The sequence below is a fragment of the Mus pahari genome, chromosome 14, assembly GCF_900095145.1.
Source record: "Mus pahari chromosome 14, PAHARI_EIJ_v1.1, whole genome shotgun sequence".
In the NCBI taxonomy this organism is placed as follows: Eukaryota; Metazoa; Chordata; class Mammalia; order Rodentia; family Muridae; genus Mus; species Mus pahari.
The window spans coordinates 43,599,081-43,613,840 of NC_034603.1; the positions used below are offsets into that span (position 1 = coordinate 43,599,081).

At 51.3% G+C, this 14,760-nt stretch overlaps 1 protein-coding gene across 2 annotated transcripts in view; it reads right to left on the bottom strand.

Moving 5' to 3' along the window:
- The window catches only part of Rph3al (rabphilin 3A like (without C2 domains)), a 138,282-nt gene that overhangs the window by 17,844 nt on the left and 105,678 nt on the right, over window positions 1-14,760 (bottom strand). For both annotated transcript variants that reach the window (XM_029546600.1, XM_021212654.2), the window contains one exon: window positions 5,264-5,438. In XM_029546600.1, the coding sequence (XP_029402460.1) occupies window positions 5,264-5,438 (175 nt within the window). The remainder of the gene's footprint in view (window positions 1-5,263; window positions 5,439-14,760) is intronic.

Genomic DNA, 14,760 nt, shown 5'->3' on the forward strand with positions numbered 1-14,760 from the left:
AGTTTCCTTCCAGGCATGAAATACTTTTTTATTGCCATCACAAATAGGTCTGCTCACTTCCACCTTCAATTAGTCAGTACGGATTAAAGCTATTGATTTTTTCAAATTGATTTTTCTTTTTGGTTTCTCAAGACAGGGTTTCTCTGTGTAGCTCTGGCTGTCCAGGGACTTGCTCTGTAGGTCAGGCTGGCCCCAGACTTAGAGATTTCGACTGTATTGGGTCTAAAGGTGTGCATCACCACTGCCCAGCTAAATTGCTTTATCTGAAATCTTGTCAGTTTCTAAGTTTCTCTATTAATCCCAGTGCCTATAGTGGTTGAGTTCTTGGTGTACACACCAACTGCAAAGAGGATCGATTCCTTTTGTTCTTTTCTGATAAATTAAGAAATGACTTTTTATGTCTTGCTTTTTCTGTACCAATTAAAAACTAATAAGGAGGTCAGAGAGACAGTTAAGAGCATTGGCTGCTCACGCAGGGGACTTGGATTCAGTTCCCAGCACCAGCATGATGGCTCACAACTGTCTGTAATGCCAGTTACTTGGGATCTAACACCCGCTCTTACCTCTGTGGGCCACAGGCACACTCACGGTGCACAGATATACATGCAGGCAAACCACTCAGACACACAGAATAAATCTAAAACAAAAACGTCTAATAATGGTTGGCACACAGTGAGTGGTAGAGTGTGTGCCTAGCTCACTCAAGGGCCTGGGGTAACCCACGCACCAGCAGGACACAATGTAACCTAACAAAGCTGAACTCCTATCCTGATTGGTGGATGGAGATTGTTGCTTTCAGTTTTGATTGGTCATGGCTTCAGGGCTTTCTGTCACTGTGGGTTTCTTTTGTTACAGTTCTGAGGGGCTTACTCTGTAGCTCAGGCTAGTCTGCTGGAGCTCACTAGAACTTCATACAAAACTGAGACCAGCCTTGAAATTCAGAAGCCTCCTGCCTCTACCTCCCAAGAGCTAGGGCCCTCTGATACAGTGGTTCTCAACATCTCTCATTCTGTGACCCTTTAATACGGTTCTTATGCCATAGTGACCCCCAACATTTTTGTTGCTACTTCATAACTGTGTTTGTGCAACTGTTATAAATCATAATGTAAATATCTGTGTTTTCCAATGGTCTTAAGTGACCCCCACCACCAAGGTTGAGAACCCCTGCCTAGCAGTTCCTGGGCCAGAGGTATCTGTGGCATAATGAAAGCATTTGCCACAGTGCCAGGCTTCAACAATGTGGAAAACAGGACATCCGAATTAAAATCAATAAATAACAGACATAGGAAGACCTACTCAGACGTGGGCATAGAAACAGTGAAATGGCTTTTTCCTCCCTGTAGACTGGCCATAGTTATAACCATCAACAGCACCACAAGCAGCCAGGCCAGAGTGCCCACAGTGGACATAACGAGGTGTGACTAGGTCATTACATGGCCTGACCCCAGACATAGGAGCTTCAGTTTGCAGGTTACCAGTCTAAAGAATACTTCTAGGCAAAATCCAGAAACAACACTAAAGTCTGTTGATAGAGAGCAATGAAACATGATCCAATAATGTTCAGGGGATTTTATTCATCCACTGAGGTGAAATACAGTCTAGATCCAATGACCTGGAAGGAGCCCACAGCATTCCTCTAACAGGGTTTGGCATATCTGGCCCCTGTGTGGCTGCCCCTGTCATTTGAGACAGAGACAGTGGAATCTCTGTGACTTCTAAGCTAGCCTGGTCTTCACAAAGAGTTCCAACCCAAGCAGGGCCACAAGTAGGACTGTCTCAAAACAAACAAACAAATACAATTGTAAAAACCAGCAGATCCACATGCAAGAGCCTGTTTATATTTGTTGCAAAGCAAATTTAAATGCCTAACTTCAGTGGGCATTTGGTCAAGGGCTATAGTGTAAGGACAAATAGAAGAGGTTACTGGTTTTCATTCCTTGCTGAATTATTTAACTTGTGTTCTTATATTATTAAAAATTAATAAAAAAGAAACGTGGAGGAAGATGGGAAGGCGCCTATCTTGCAAACATCAATTAACTCCTAGATCCCTGTGTATATTGAAAAGTTCATAGCTCGGGACCAGTGAGGTGTCTCGGTGCCTTGCTTCACAGGCCTGGTGACTTGAGTTCAATCTCTCACATAAACGTGGAAGGAGAGAGCCCACCATAAAGAAGACCTCTAGCCTTCCTGGCATGTGTGTGCCTATACACACAAAGAACATACACATAGATCCGTGCACACATTAAAACAAAATCATAATATGCTTACCCCTACATTTCCAACAGGTCACAAGAAAGGAAATGAGGGAGGGCTAGGTGCTAGAGCCCAAGGCTTGGGGTGTGGGAACAGAATAAGGGTGGGGAAGAGGATCATATACAGAGGCTGGGTGACATGGTGCTAGCCTCAGCTCCATACCTGTGGGCAGGAGGGGACAGTGACCTGGAGTTCCTCAAGCCCCAGGGCCAGGAAGAAAGCTTCCTTGTGAGGGTACCTGGTTTTACCAGCCACCCAACATCTCTTGGGTCCATCTAGCATTTCATGGACCAGAGGCACTGTGAAGTGACGACCCCACCCCAAGCTCCTGCCAGCCTCCTTTGTAGTCTCAGAATCAGGGGCATGGCTCACTCACTCGCTCGAATGTCTGTGGAACATCTCCTCTGTGCTACTCAGAGTGCTATGTGCTAAGGTACTGGCCTGCTGAGGACAGATGTGGCTCTGCCACAGGACACTGTAGGAATGGTACCCTCGTGATGGCTACTCTGACCCCTGAGCTCAGCCCAACTGTGGTGCTGGACAGCTATGTGCTCTAGCTTGCCCTGGGTTACCGCCACAGCTGTGAGCATAGCTAGCTGCTGAGCCCCTGGGCACTCGATGGCGGTGGTGGGTGAGGGCGGGGGAGGGGGAAGTCACTTTCAGGGCTGGAAAGCGCCATGGGGACCCAGTCATCAGAGGACTGGACATGGAGACAGGCCTCAGTATACCCACAGCTGCCTACTGAGGACTGTCAGCTCCCTAGAGTCAACAGCTACACAGGGGCCAGATCAGCAGCCTCTGCCAGCTCCCAGGATTCCTTGAGGCAGGTGTGACAGAGGCCTGACCACAGGCTACCATAGACCTTGAGGCTACATGATCTACCATGTAGGGAGGGATTGGAAAGTCCCTTATCACAGGCCATAGCTCAAGACTAGGTAAGGATGGTTCCCCAACACAAGCTGGTCTAGCCTCACACGGGTAAAATAGCCAGAGCTGTGTGCCCTGTGAGGACATGGTCAGACCTGAGGTAGCCAGGGGACTGCCCTCAGCTGGAAAGCAGAGACTGACTTGAGAGGGCCCAGAAGCTGCCAAGCAACAGGCCACGGCGGCTGAAGAACACACGCTATCAGGTTCTTTGCAGCTCTGCTAGCCAGCCCCGCCCTGTGGTCTCCGCACTGACATGACTCCACTATCCTTTCTTGGACTCCTTTGCTGCAGCCACTAGCTCACCTTCCGAGTTTAGCTCTGTCCACCCTGGCACCACATACCCCAGTGGCCTCCTTCAGTGTGGGCACAGATGCAATCACCAGCAGCTGTCCCTCCCTGCATCAAGTCACTCAGGGACCATAGGGCTCCAACAGGCCTGCTGTAGCAGCCTAAAGGCTCTGCACCTCGCTACCTCAGAGCCTCTAGGCTGCCTGCAGATTCCAAGTGTGTGGGGACACTGGCCTCCTCCCCTGTGTGTCTCCACAGCTGAGGAGCTGCCAGGAGTACTGCGTGCCCAGGGTACAGCTCTGCTAGTGAGTGTGTGTGAGCATATGTGCCAATCTACGGGCATGTGAACATGTGTGCCTGTGGATGGATGTGTATGGGCGATATGTGTGCACCTGTGTGTGGATACGCTGATGGGGAGCAGGTAGGTAGTGAGGACAAAGGGCACTTGGGTCTCTCAGGCCTTTTCATAGGCACCATCTGAACCTGCTGGTCCATTAGCTTCCATTTACAGACCTCAGACTTTCTTTTGACTGTGGGATAAGGATGTCCCCAGAGAGAAGGACAGGATAGAAAATGCTCAGGCTCCATGGCTATGACCTCCCTGTGAGGCAGTGTCCCAATCGGGTGGTTCCCCTCAGACCCCCTACCCATAAGGACTCCACAGGCCAGGTCTTCACCTGCATTCGGCCCTGCACCCCCACACACTTGGGATGTCAGGGACAGCTAGACACGAGTCTGAGTCATGCCAGGAAGAGCTGCAGGCATCAGGGTGGAGGGAGGCACAGCTGCGAGGAGGGACAGCTGTGAAAGCACCAAGTGACAGGAGGACGAAAATTACCTGAGAAGGCACAGCCAGTACCTAACATGGCTCTGCTTGCCATGGGTGACTCACAGGGGTCTCGTCTCCTGGGACCTGCTGCTTGGTGACCTTTAATTTTCTATCACAAACATGTATTACCCTTTTGATAAGGGGAAAAAAACAGCACACGACATGAAGAGTCAGGTCACCTCCCAAAGCTGCTGCCAGGCCTGTGATCTTGAGCTACCTCTTCTGCGACAAGCCACCAGCAGGTGTCCCCTCACCCCTCTGGCCCTGTGAAATGTGGCCCCTACAGGGCAGAAGCAGCAAGATCCAAGGAGAAGGGTCTGCTCTGGAGCCCAGCTCTGGCTTGCACGCACCCTGGGCCTCAGGCTATGTGGCTCTAAGATGCTGCTACTGAATATCCACTCAGAACCTCCTACTGCTTGTGTGAGACCAGGAAATTTGCAATGAAAACCAGAAACGGGAGCAGCACGGAGCCCTCTACAGCAGTGGCACAGGCAGTGGTTGCCAGTCACAGAGGGGCACACACCCATCTCTGGATAGTCACTACAGATACCAAGTCACCCTGTTCATTAGGACCCAGGATCTCCCTTTCCTAAGAAATGAAATAGGTGAGGTAAAGATGTGCTTCAGGCCTGCTTGAGGGAGATGACCTGAAAACCCCTGCCAAATGACCAAGGGCTGGGGACAGCTCACGGGAAGACACTTGCCTAGTGTGCGCAAGGACCCGGGTTCCATCCTCAGCACTGCAAGCAGACAAAAGACATCCTATCCACGCAGAGCCATGGTGCTGCTCCCGCCTCCCCACCCCCAGTTACTGTCCTGCTGGGCAGGCAGTTCCCAAAGGGCCCTGTGGCTGCAGCTCTGTAGAGTGAGCAATCACTCTGTGTTTGAGGTCAGAGATGCCCTCTGCTCGGGAACACCTTGGGGCTGAGGACTACAGGAGCCCCATGGAGGGCACAGGGTTCTTACCTCTCCCTCGGGCCCATGTGTAGACACGGCTGGTTTCAGCACTCTGAGGCTGAGTTTCGGTGGGCTCCACAGGCAGAGGTCGGAAGTGGGGATCATCAGCCCGGCCAGGGGTTTTCAGGGGCAAGATGTACTTGGGGAGCCCTTTGTAGAACCAGGCCCCCGACCTCTTCCAGACCTGTGAAGGAGAGACTTGTGCTTAGAGTACAGGAAGTCGCACCACCTCCCTTCCCTGTGTGGTTCTCTCCATGCAGACCTACTGTTCCTCATTTCCTGCTTATCAGTGATGTGCTGGGGACAAGAACGTGAGATGCAGGACAGTACAAATGAGAATTCTCCTCAGTCAGCCAATGGGCTAGAGTTGACCCAGAATGGACACATTGCAGTAAGTCCTATGAACTCTCCATCCATCCATATATCCATCCACCCATCCATCCATCATTCATCCATCTGTCTATTGTCTGTCCATCCATCCGTGGCATTCTCTTGCTTTCACTTCACAAGTTCTGTAAGACTTGTGTGTGCTGCCATGCCCAGCTCACCTCCACATCTATTTTATCACCTTCTCTTGCTTCTCTCTGCACAGTGGGACCACAGCAGGGTAGCACCTTAGAGCCTGTAAGGAATGTTATGAACACCATCCACCCACCTGTCCACCTATCACTACTGTGTCTGTCCCATCACCCACCAGAATCCAAGCGTCTGCCCAGCCTGACCCTTCCCCACCTCCAGCACACAGATGCTCAGCAGCTGACCGCTCCCATTCACCTGGGCTGGGATCCCTTTGCCAGCTGCCTCACCTGCATCTTCTCTGTCTATGGAGGCTGAGGCTGAACAGGACAGACCTATCCAGTCTCAAGCAGCTGTGCGCAGCTCATCCAATGCCTGCCAGTCCTGGAGCCTCCCGTGATCCCATGCCCAGGTCCCAGTTTCTCAAGGAGAATGTTCCTGGTCCTTCACTATTTTAAGCCAGCGTCCCTCTGGCTCCTATCACTGTCCCTCAGCAGAGAGGCCCAGTAATGCTACAGTGTCTCAGGCTTGGTGTGGTTGCCTCCAGAGTACAACCAGTGTCTCTTCCTTCTTCTCTGCCTCAGTTTTGTGCTTTTGAGGCCCTGGTCTTCCCATGAGACCCCTCTATTCCACACATCTGTCAGCGCCTCTCAAAGCTGGTGCGGGAGAGGGGCAGATGACACCGGCTCAGTCCTATCTCTTCCCCTTGAAGATGACCTGATATAGGAAGAAGTGACGAGATCACCCCGGGGTTGTCTGAGAAGGGTACCCCAGAAAGCTGGGTGGATCCCTAGAAGTTGAGGGTGCCCACTCTTGTCCAGGATAGGAATGACACAGCCAGGAACCCTCTGGGAATCCCTCTGAGCCCTGTCATTTCCAGGATGGCCACCCTGGCTCTCCTTTCTTGCTCCCCATTGGAAGAATCAAGGGCAGAAGAATCAAATGAATCAACTGCAGCTTCCACGTGCACTGGCTGTGGAGCGCTGGATGAACATAAGCCTCTCTGAGCTTTGCTCATTTCATTAGTGAAATAAAATCATTTCCACGGGCTGGGAGTGCCCAGCCCCGGGTCCAGCGTGCAGCAGGGACCTTCCCCTCCAGCTCTGGGAAGGATGACAGGGGCTTAAGGAACTTCCAGGCTAGGTCATATCACAGTATCTGGAAGGGTGGCAGGGGGCTTAAGAACAGCCAGACTAGGCCATATCGCAATATCTAAGAGCTTTCCCTGGAGGGTTTCTGTGCAGACGTGGAAAAGACTGGAATCTCCGAGAGCCTCAGATTAGAATTCAGAGCGGTAACTGAGATAAGGCCCCCAAACCCTTAATGCCTACTTCAGAAACAGCCAAGGGCTGCGGAATCTTTTTTTTCCTAGGAAGGGAATGTGCTCAGGGTATTGAGTAAGGAGGTGGGGGAGGGAAGGAGGGCTGGGGTCACCTTCTGAGGGAAAATTCAGTCTTGGTAGGTGCCACGCAGACATCAGAGTCAATCCTGGGGTCATCACGCAGGTCTCCCGGACCTTCAGTTTCCCCACTACCAGGCATGTCTGGGATGGTGCTGTCTCAGAGTGGCCAGGAGGATCAGACCCAGGAGTGGACTTAAAACCTCAAAACCTCGCATCGCACTAGGTGCAGGACGGCCATCCACAGAGGCCATGGCTGCGACCACTACTGTCACCCTATGTGACAAGCATAAATAGAGCGATCATCTGTGGGCCACATATCCTATTTACAAAGAAGAACCCGAATCCCAGTGTCAGCTGACTGTGAAGACAGTTGTGGCTTCTTACTCCCCAAACGTCCACGGCACCATATGTACACTGTGGTTATTATAATAAAAGCTGAGAGCTGGAGGGGGAGGAGGAAATGGAGAGAGGTAGAGAGCAAGCACGCCATCCGAGATCATGTACATCTGGGAAGCCCTAGGATGAACTAAGATGCCATGGTAGGACTTCTCTGAGCTTTTAAGTAAAAATGTGCACAGAATTCTCCAGGAGAGCAAAAGAACACACATGTTACCTACGTAGAATCTGCCTGGCCACCCCTCTCTGCACATGAATGGGCACGTGTACACATCACACATACACCTGTGCACCACACAGGCATACACACTCTGTACCCCAATCTCATCTTTACCCTGCACCTTACCCCATTCTTACCCTGTACCCCCTCACTCCCCATCCCACCCCATCCTTACCCTTATACCCCACCCACCCGCCCTCTTCCCTTCCCACCCTGGCGTGTGATGCAGAAGTTCAACTCCAATAATGGGCTGGCCACATCCTGCACTTGCTAGTTCTCCAGGCAGACAAGGGGTCTCCTTATGCTCTGGACAGTGGGCCATAGGACTTCTGAGTCCACAGCATAAGCCTTGTGTGCACCACCTGACCAATGCCCACCGCCACCACCACTACAGGGCAGAGGGCCTGGCTTTGGATGGCTCTGCTGTGGTTTTGTTTCCTACGTGGTGCCTGGAGCTGTAACCCAAGGCCTTAAGTACGTTAGGCAAGCATTCTACCACTGGGGTTAACCTGAGCTCAGACTCTTACACAGCACAGAGACAGGGAGCAATGTTCTGTGGAGCCCCCATGAGAAAACCTCCTGCATTTTGATTTTTTCTGAACTGGAAACTGCTGTGGTTTGAATTCTTGTCCCTTTTAGGAAAAAGGCTGATCTCTGTGGCTGGCATTTGGTAAAGGAGTCTTTGGGAAACAATTAGGATCAGACGAGGTCCTAAGGGTATGTCCCCCATGGTGGTATTGGTGGCTTTCTAAGAGGAGGCGGCTGAGTCTGATCACAGGCCTGTGAGCCTAGTAACTCAGGAGGTGGAGGCGGGACGATCTCTAGGTCAAGGCCTGTCTAAGCTAGAGTGAGTTCAAGGCTAGCCTGGGTAACTTAGTGAGACTTTGTTTCAAACGAAACAGCAGCAACAACAACAAAAACCAAAAAGAGGGCTGAAGATATTTCTTATCAGCAGAGTGCTTCCCTAAGCATCTGTGAGGCTCTAGGTCCCATCTCTAGAATAAGGGGTCTGGCATTGGTCCAGTAAGATGGCTCAGGAGGTAAAGACACTTGCTGGAACCCGAGTTCAATCCATGGAACTGACTCCACAAAGCTGTCCGCAGACTTCCCTGTGGCACCTGAGTTCACACGCACCCCCATTTTAAAAACTCGGGGGCTAGAGAGATGGCTCAGCAGTTAGGAGCACTTCCTACTCTGGCAGAGGACTCAGGTTCAATTTCCAGCACCTACACGGTGGCTCACAGCCACCTGTAACCTGTCCCATAGAGGAAGGAAAGAACCAACTCAGACAAGTGGCCCTCTTTCCTCTCCGTGCATCCAGTACACAAAATAGAGAAACAAAGATGTAAAAACAAACCTTGCCACATGACACGAGGCCCTCGCCAGACACACAGGCACTGTAGCTCTGGGAATTCCCAATTCCTAGACGGTAGCCAAAGAATTCCCTGTGCTTTATCAATTATTCCGCCATCGCAACAGAAAACAGGCTAAGACAGTAACACACACACTGGTCTAAAATCCACAACATGCAAGAACGGAACGTCTTCCTCCACCCAGGTCATATGGCCCAATAGTTCCTTGAGGAAGCTTGTTATCAATCCCCATTTCCCACATAGGAAAATCGAGGCTTCAACAAGTTCAGCTACTCGCCTAAAGGCAACACAACATTGTATTGTTTTTCAGACTGCTTCGTGTATCCAAGCTGGTCCCTTCCCCACCATGTGTCATGACAATTTACTCTGTGTTAATAAAGAAATGGTCTCCACCAACACTACGGCATCTGACTGCCTCCTCCGGAATCTGGTGGGCCGTGTTCAGGTTCAGCCTGATGAACCCAGCCCCTGCTGAGTGTGTCTCACTCCTGGGAGCAGGGCTAGGTCTCTTCACAGTACACTCATCAGATACCTGGGCTACAGCTTCAGATCATGCTCCAAGATCTAAGGCATGCACACACGTTCAGATGAGATGCCCCGGGAAGGAGAACACCCATCACGTGCACAGGAACATACAGGGCAAGGACCTTGGGTCAGGTACTCCGAGTCTGTTTACTTGCCAGGTCCTGAGGTCACCAAATGTAGGTGCTGCAGGTTGGACAACCTTGTTTCAGCTACCTCCCGTTAGTGGAAGCATCTAGAAGCTAGCCTCTGCGCACTGCGGAATTCCATTTGAGGCTGGTGATGGTCCACTGTGTGTCTGTATCCCACCGCATTCTGTATAGCGAATGCTCATCTGTCCATAGACACTTGGGTTGCCTGCACCCCTTGGCTGGTCCTTAATTTGCAACTGCCTCCCCCCCACCGGGCTCTATCATCCAGGTAGGAGAGCCATGGCTGTCTGCTCACCGCTGGTCCTTCAAGCTCCTAACACACTTCGACAACACACATTAATACTGAATAGCTGCTACTCAGTTAAACAAGGAAATTGGTGGGTGTGAGTACTTTTCTGGAACATATCCCAACCTCCAGGGCCAGCCACCTTCCTGAGGAAGTGGTCTGGTATGGCAGATAAGTGCTCTGTCACTGTGCCATGTTGCCAGACTAGGAAGTGGCCTGGTAGTTTCTTATTGTCCTTGTTGGCAAATGGACTTGTTATTTCAAATTCAAAGAGCGATTAGGGAAAGTGTCCAGCAAGTGTGCTTGTGGAGAGCAAGCCCCCAGGCAACCCCCTGATGATGCCCGCTCCTTCCTTTTCTCTTCCCTGGCACGGTACAGCCACCAGAACCCATGCGTCGGCTCTACCTACCATCTACCACAATTATGACTCCCCACCCCACCTCCCTGTCAACACACTCAGCAGCAGAGCACTTTGTGAAGATGTGGAGGAGGACACAGGATCCAAAGTACAAGGCTGCGTAGCGAGTGTCAGGGGTCTACCTCCTTGGGGGGCTAGTCAACTCCCCCAAAACTCTATACAAACCTTATATCAACTTAATCCCAGCATCTATGCCCACACGCACAACCTTCTAGGTCAGCCAGGCTGTGTCTCCCCAGGACTCTGGGCAGCTCTGTGGCTAGCCAATGGGACGTCACTTCTGAGAGATTCTGTCATCCAGGTGGATGATCCCATGGCTTATCCTGCCACTCAGAATGGTTGGGATACTGGACTAGTGTGGGGAGAGGCAATCCCTGAGCTCCCCCTTCCCAGAGGGTCCCCACAGGTTCATTACTCAGCACAGGAGGTGTGCCTGCGCACATGTCCACCAACACACATTGTCAGGGTTTTGAGAATCACCTTCCACACGGCTGAGCAGGCCTGGCGGGGCGAGTGACAGGGGTGGCATCCATGCCTGACCATGCACATCCTGACCTTCTCTTGCCTCAGTACACCCCGACTCTACAACCTGCCCAACAATGGCTTCCAATCATGTGACTTCTGCCCATCACTCACTGCACAGCCACTTGGCCCAAGGATAGGGTCAGGACAAGCCTTCCTCGCTGTCTAACTCCCACCCCAGGTGGGCAAGGCCCACAGATGGGAGAACACTCCCCTCTTGGGAAGCTGAGAGTGCTGCACAGCTGCACACTGCTCTCCATGTGTGGTTTGCTGTGATAAGGCCAGCAAAGCAGCCAGCCTTGAAAATGCCATTTAATGAGAAAAGACCCACGCTGCTGTCATGGTGCTTGTGTGTATGTGTGTGTGGGGGGGAGGGGGCAGGAAGACTGGCTGCATTTAATGCTCCCTGGTACCTCTGCTCTGTGCTGGGTTTCTAGGTTTTCGTTATCGTTTCAGCCCACGGCCAACCTGACTGCAGATATTGATGGATATTAGCCAAGATGTTCCCAGGGAATTTTAATTATCACAATAACAATTGCTAATCACAGCATTTCCTAAACAGCGGTGGCAGGAGCAGGTGGTAATTGCCCAGGCTCTGGTGGAAGGAAGGGGGCAGTCCAGGGAAGTGACTGTTGGCAAGGATGGAAGAAGGGAGGCTGCGAACCCCTGCCCATTGCTTAGCCCTTCACTGGTATGACCTGGGTTACATATCTCGCTGTTCCTGGTGTGTCTCACTGACTTCACTGGCTTGCCCATACCCTCTGCTCCTCATCCCACAAATAAAGGGGATGGCCGTCTGGCCTTTGCATATGTTGTAGTACCTGCAACCAGGTCTCCCATAAGGCATTCACATTCCTCTGGGGAATGTGAATTCATGCCAGATCTTGCAGAATCTTGCAGAATCAAGGCCCCTTTGCTCTGCTTTGCTCTGCTTCCAAGACTGTAGGATACCACTGGGACAAGTTGTCATTAGGCTGGAGTTCACACTTGTCTATTGTTTGCCTGTCTGCCCTGACCCCTGACCCCCTGTGTGTCTGTCTCCGACTTTGTCTCTATTCCTTTGAGATAGGGTCTCACTGTGTAGCTCTGGCTGGCCAGGAACTTGCTATGGAGACTAGGCTGGCCTCAAACTCTGAGATCTGCCTGCCTCGGCCTCCTGAGTGTGCAGATTAAAGGTGGGTGTCTTCATGTGCAGCTTTGTCTACTCTTTGACTGGGCCATTGAGCTCTTCAAGGGCAAGGCTGTGCCTGAGCCATCCCCTAACCTTGTGAGGAATCCACTATGTGAGTGGTCGACAGAATGAACAGATAAAGCACAGCAAACAACACATGGGCCTTCAAGGAGAATGTTCTGCCTCCTGCACAAGCTCCAGGTTGACCCAGCCTCAAAAGCAACAGGAAACGACCTGTGACAATATGATCCTTTTTATGCTGTGGTCACATTAAAGGTCTACCTGCTATGATGGAGGAGAGATGGCTTACCCTAATCTGACTTGAGCATACATATGCATGCATACCCATATGTACATACATACACACATATACACACAAGTTCATACATACTTATACATACACACACAGAGGGAGAGACAGACAGACACAGAGACAGAGTGAGCAAGCAAGTGAGCGAGCGAGCTCTGGTTCCCCAGGAGCTACCAGACAAGCTAATCTTTCCAGCCCTGCCTCCTGCACCCTCCCCATACCTTGCAGCCAAACACAGCTGTTTTCCCTCCTTTGCACATCCTAAACTCTTCTATTTTTTACCTTCAAATCTCTGTAGATGATCCGCTTCCCTTCTCCCAGTGAGCTCTTATTTCACTAGCGGGAAATCACTTCTATCTAGAACTTTCCAGAGAAAGCAAGCCTCATCTCTTTCCACTGCAAGACGCAGAACCTTGCTGCACCATGACCGCCTCTGTACCTGTCTGTCTCCTGGTGGGCAGGAAGTTCTGAGACAGCAGGAACCACCCGGAGCCACCCCCCAAATCTTCAGGATGAGAAGCTACATGAGGAGCTCTGTCAGCAGCAACCTGGTGTTTTCTCTTCCTTTAGTGTCCTCCAACAAGGGGCCAGACAAGAACCCCACGTGAAGGCCCAAGGTCTGCTGGGAATACTCAAGCTAGCCAAACCACTGTGGCCAGCACCTTCCCTTGGCAGCCTGGTGGCCCCATCCCTTGCAATCTGTAAGGAATAAACCCATCTTTGCATGGCATCACTCAGGCACCTCTGTAAAGGACCTGAGTACAAGTCATTGTGCTTGGAAGTTTAATGGCAGGTAAGTAAGCATGGGGAGGGAGGGATGGGAGACTCCACAGCCAAAACTCCCAGGGCCGGAGGGGGTGGGGATACAATATATGGAAGTGGAGATGGGGAGGCAATATCACAGAAAATTACAAATGTAATTAAAGTGCTAAAAATATTAAAGTGATCAAAAATTAGGAGGCGAGAGCGGAAACAGAGCAGTCGAAGCCAGGCAGCTCCTCACCCCTCACAGCGTGAGTCGAGAGCGGGCATCTTGTGTTGATGAATCACAAGGAGATGACAAGACCCAGCACGTGAGTGCCAGCCAGCTACCACGGGCTAGGTGAGGAACGCCCGGCTTCCTCTACTGGCTGACACTTGGCCAAACAATTGGATTTTCTTTTTTTCTCTTCTAAACCACATGCATTCCTCTGATTAAAGCGAAAGCATACCGGGCCTGTAATTGAATGTTGATGTTATTCAATCCCTGGGCTGCATGGCAGGTCACATGTGGGGAGCTGGAGTGTCTGGCCAGAATACCGAATCTGGATGTGGCTTCGGGGAGAGAAGATAATAGAGCAGGAGAGGGGAGGAACGCAGTAATTGAAATGGTTTTTGTAAGCAGAACAAGATAGGAGAAGATGTGACCCCCCTGGCACACTGCTGTCCCCATCCAGCCACCAGGAACCAGGACTTTGACAGAAGGAAGCGCAGAGATGAAGGTGAGCTAAGCTGAGGCTAGAGGGAGGAGGAATAAGACCCGGGGCATCCCACAGCTGGAGAAGGCACACTCTTCCTGAGGCTGCTGGGCAGTGTCTTCTAGCTAGGTTTCTGTGCTGATAAACTGGGTATGAAAAGCCAAGGGGAGGGGCTGGAAAGATGGCTCAGAAGTTAAGAGCAGACATCGCTCTTGCAGAGGACCAAGGTTTGGTTCTCAGGTGGCTCATGACTGCCTGTAACTCCAGTTCCAAGGGATCCAACATCCATTAACCTCCTGGGGCTCCTGCACACACATGGTATATATAAACTCACAGATACACACACACACACACACACACACATGACGCACACACATTGAGAGAAATGAATCTTAAAAAGGCAAAGCCATGTGTGCGCGGTGAACCCGGCCCCTTCCCCCAACTCGGTGACCCAGAAGTTGTCCTTGGAATGTGGTTTCCCCTCCCACCACCCCTAGAGCTTTTCCTTTTTCAGTGGGGCCTGGCAGACTGGCTCCTGCAAAGAGCGTGGCAGGAGAACCAAGGGCTGTCGTGCCATCAACGTGGTGTTGCGTCAGAACATGCTGTGACCATTCACAAGTGACCATGACCGCTCACCCAAGGACGGGGCTTCCGGAAGCACTCAGAGAAACCTGCCCCATAGATGGAACTACAGAGCACACACCGAGAACAACAAGATGAGTTCCATGTTGTTCCTGTGTGGTGTGCACCTGTCCAGAAAA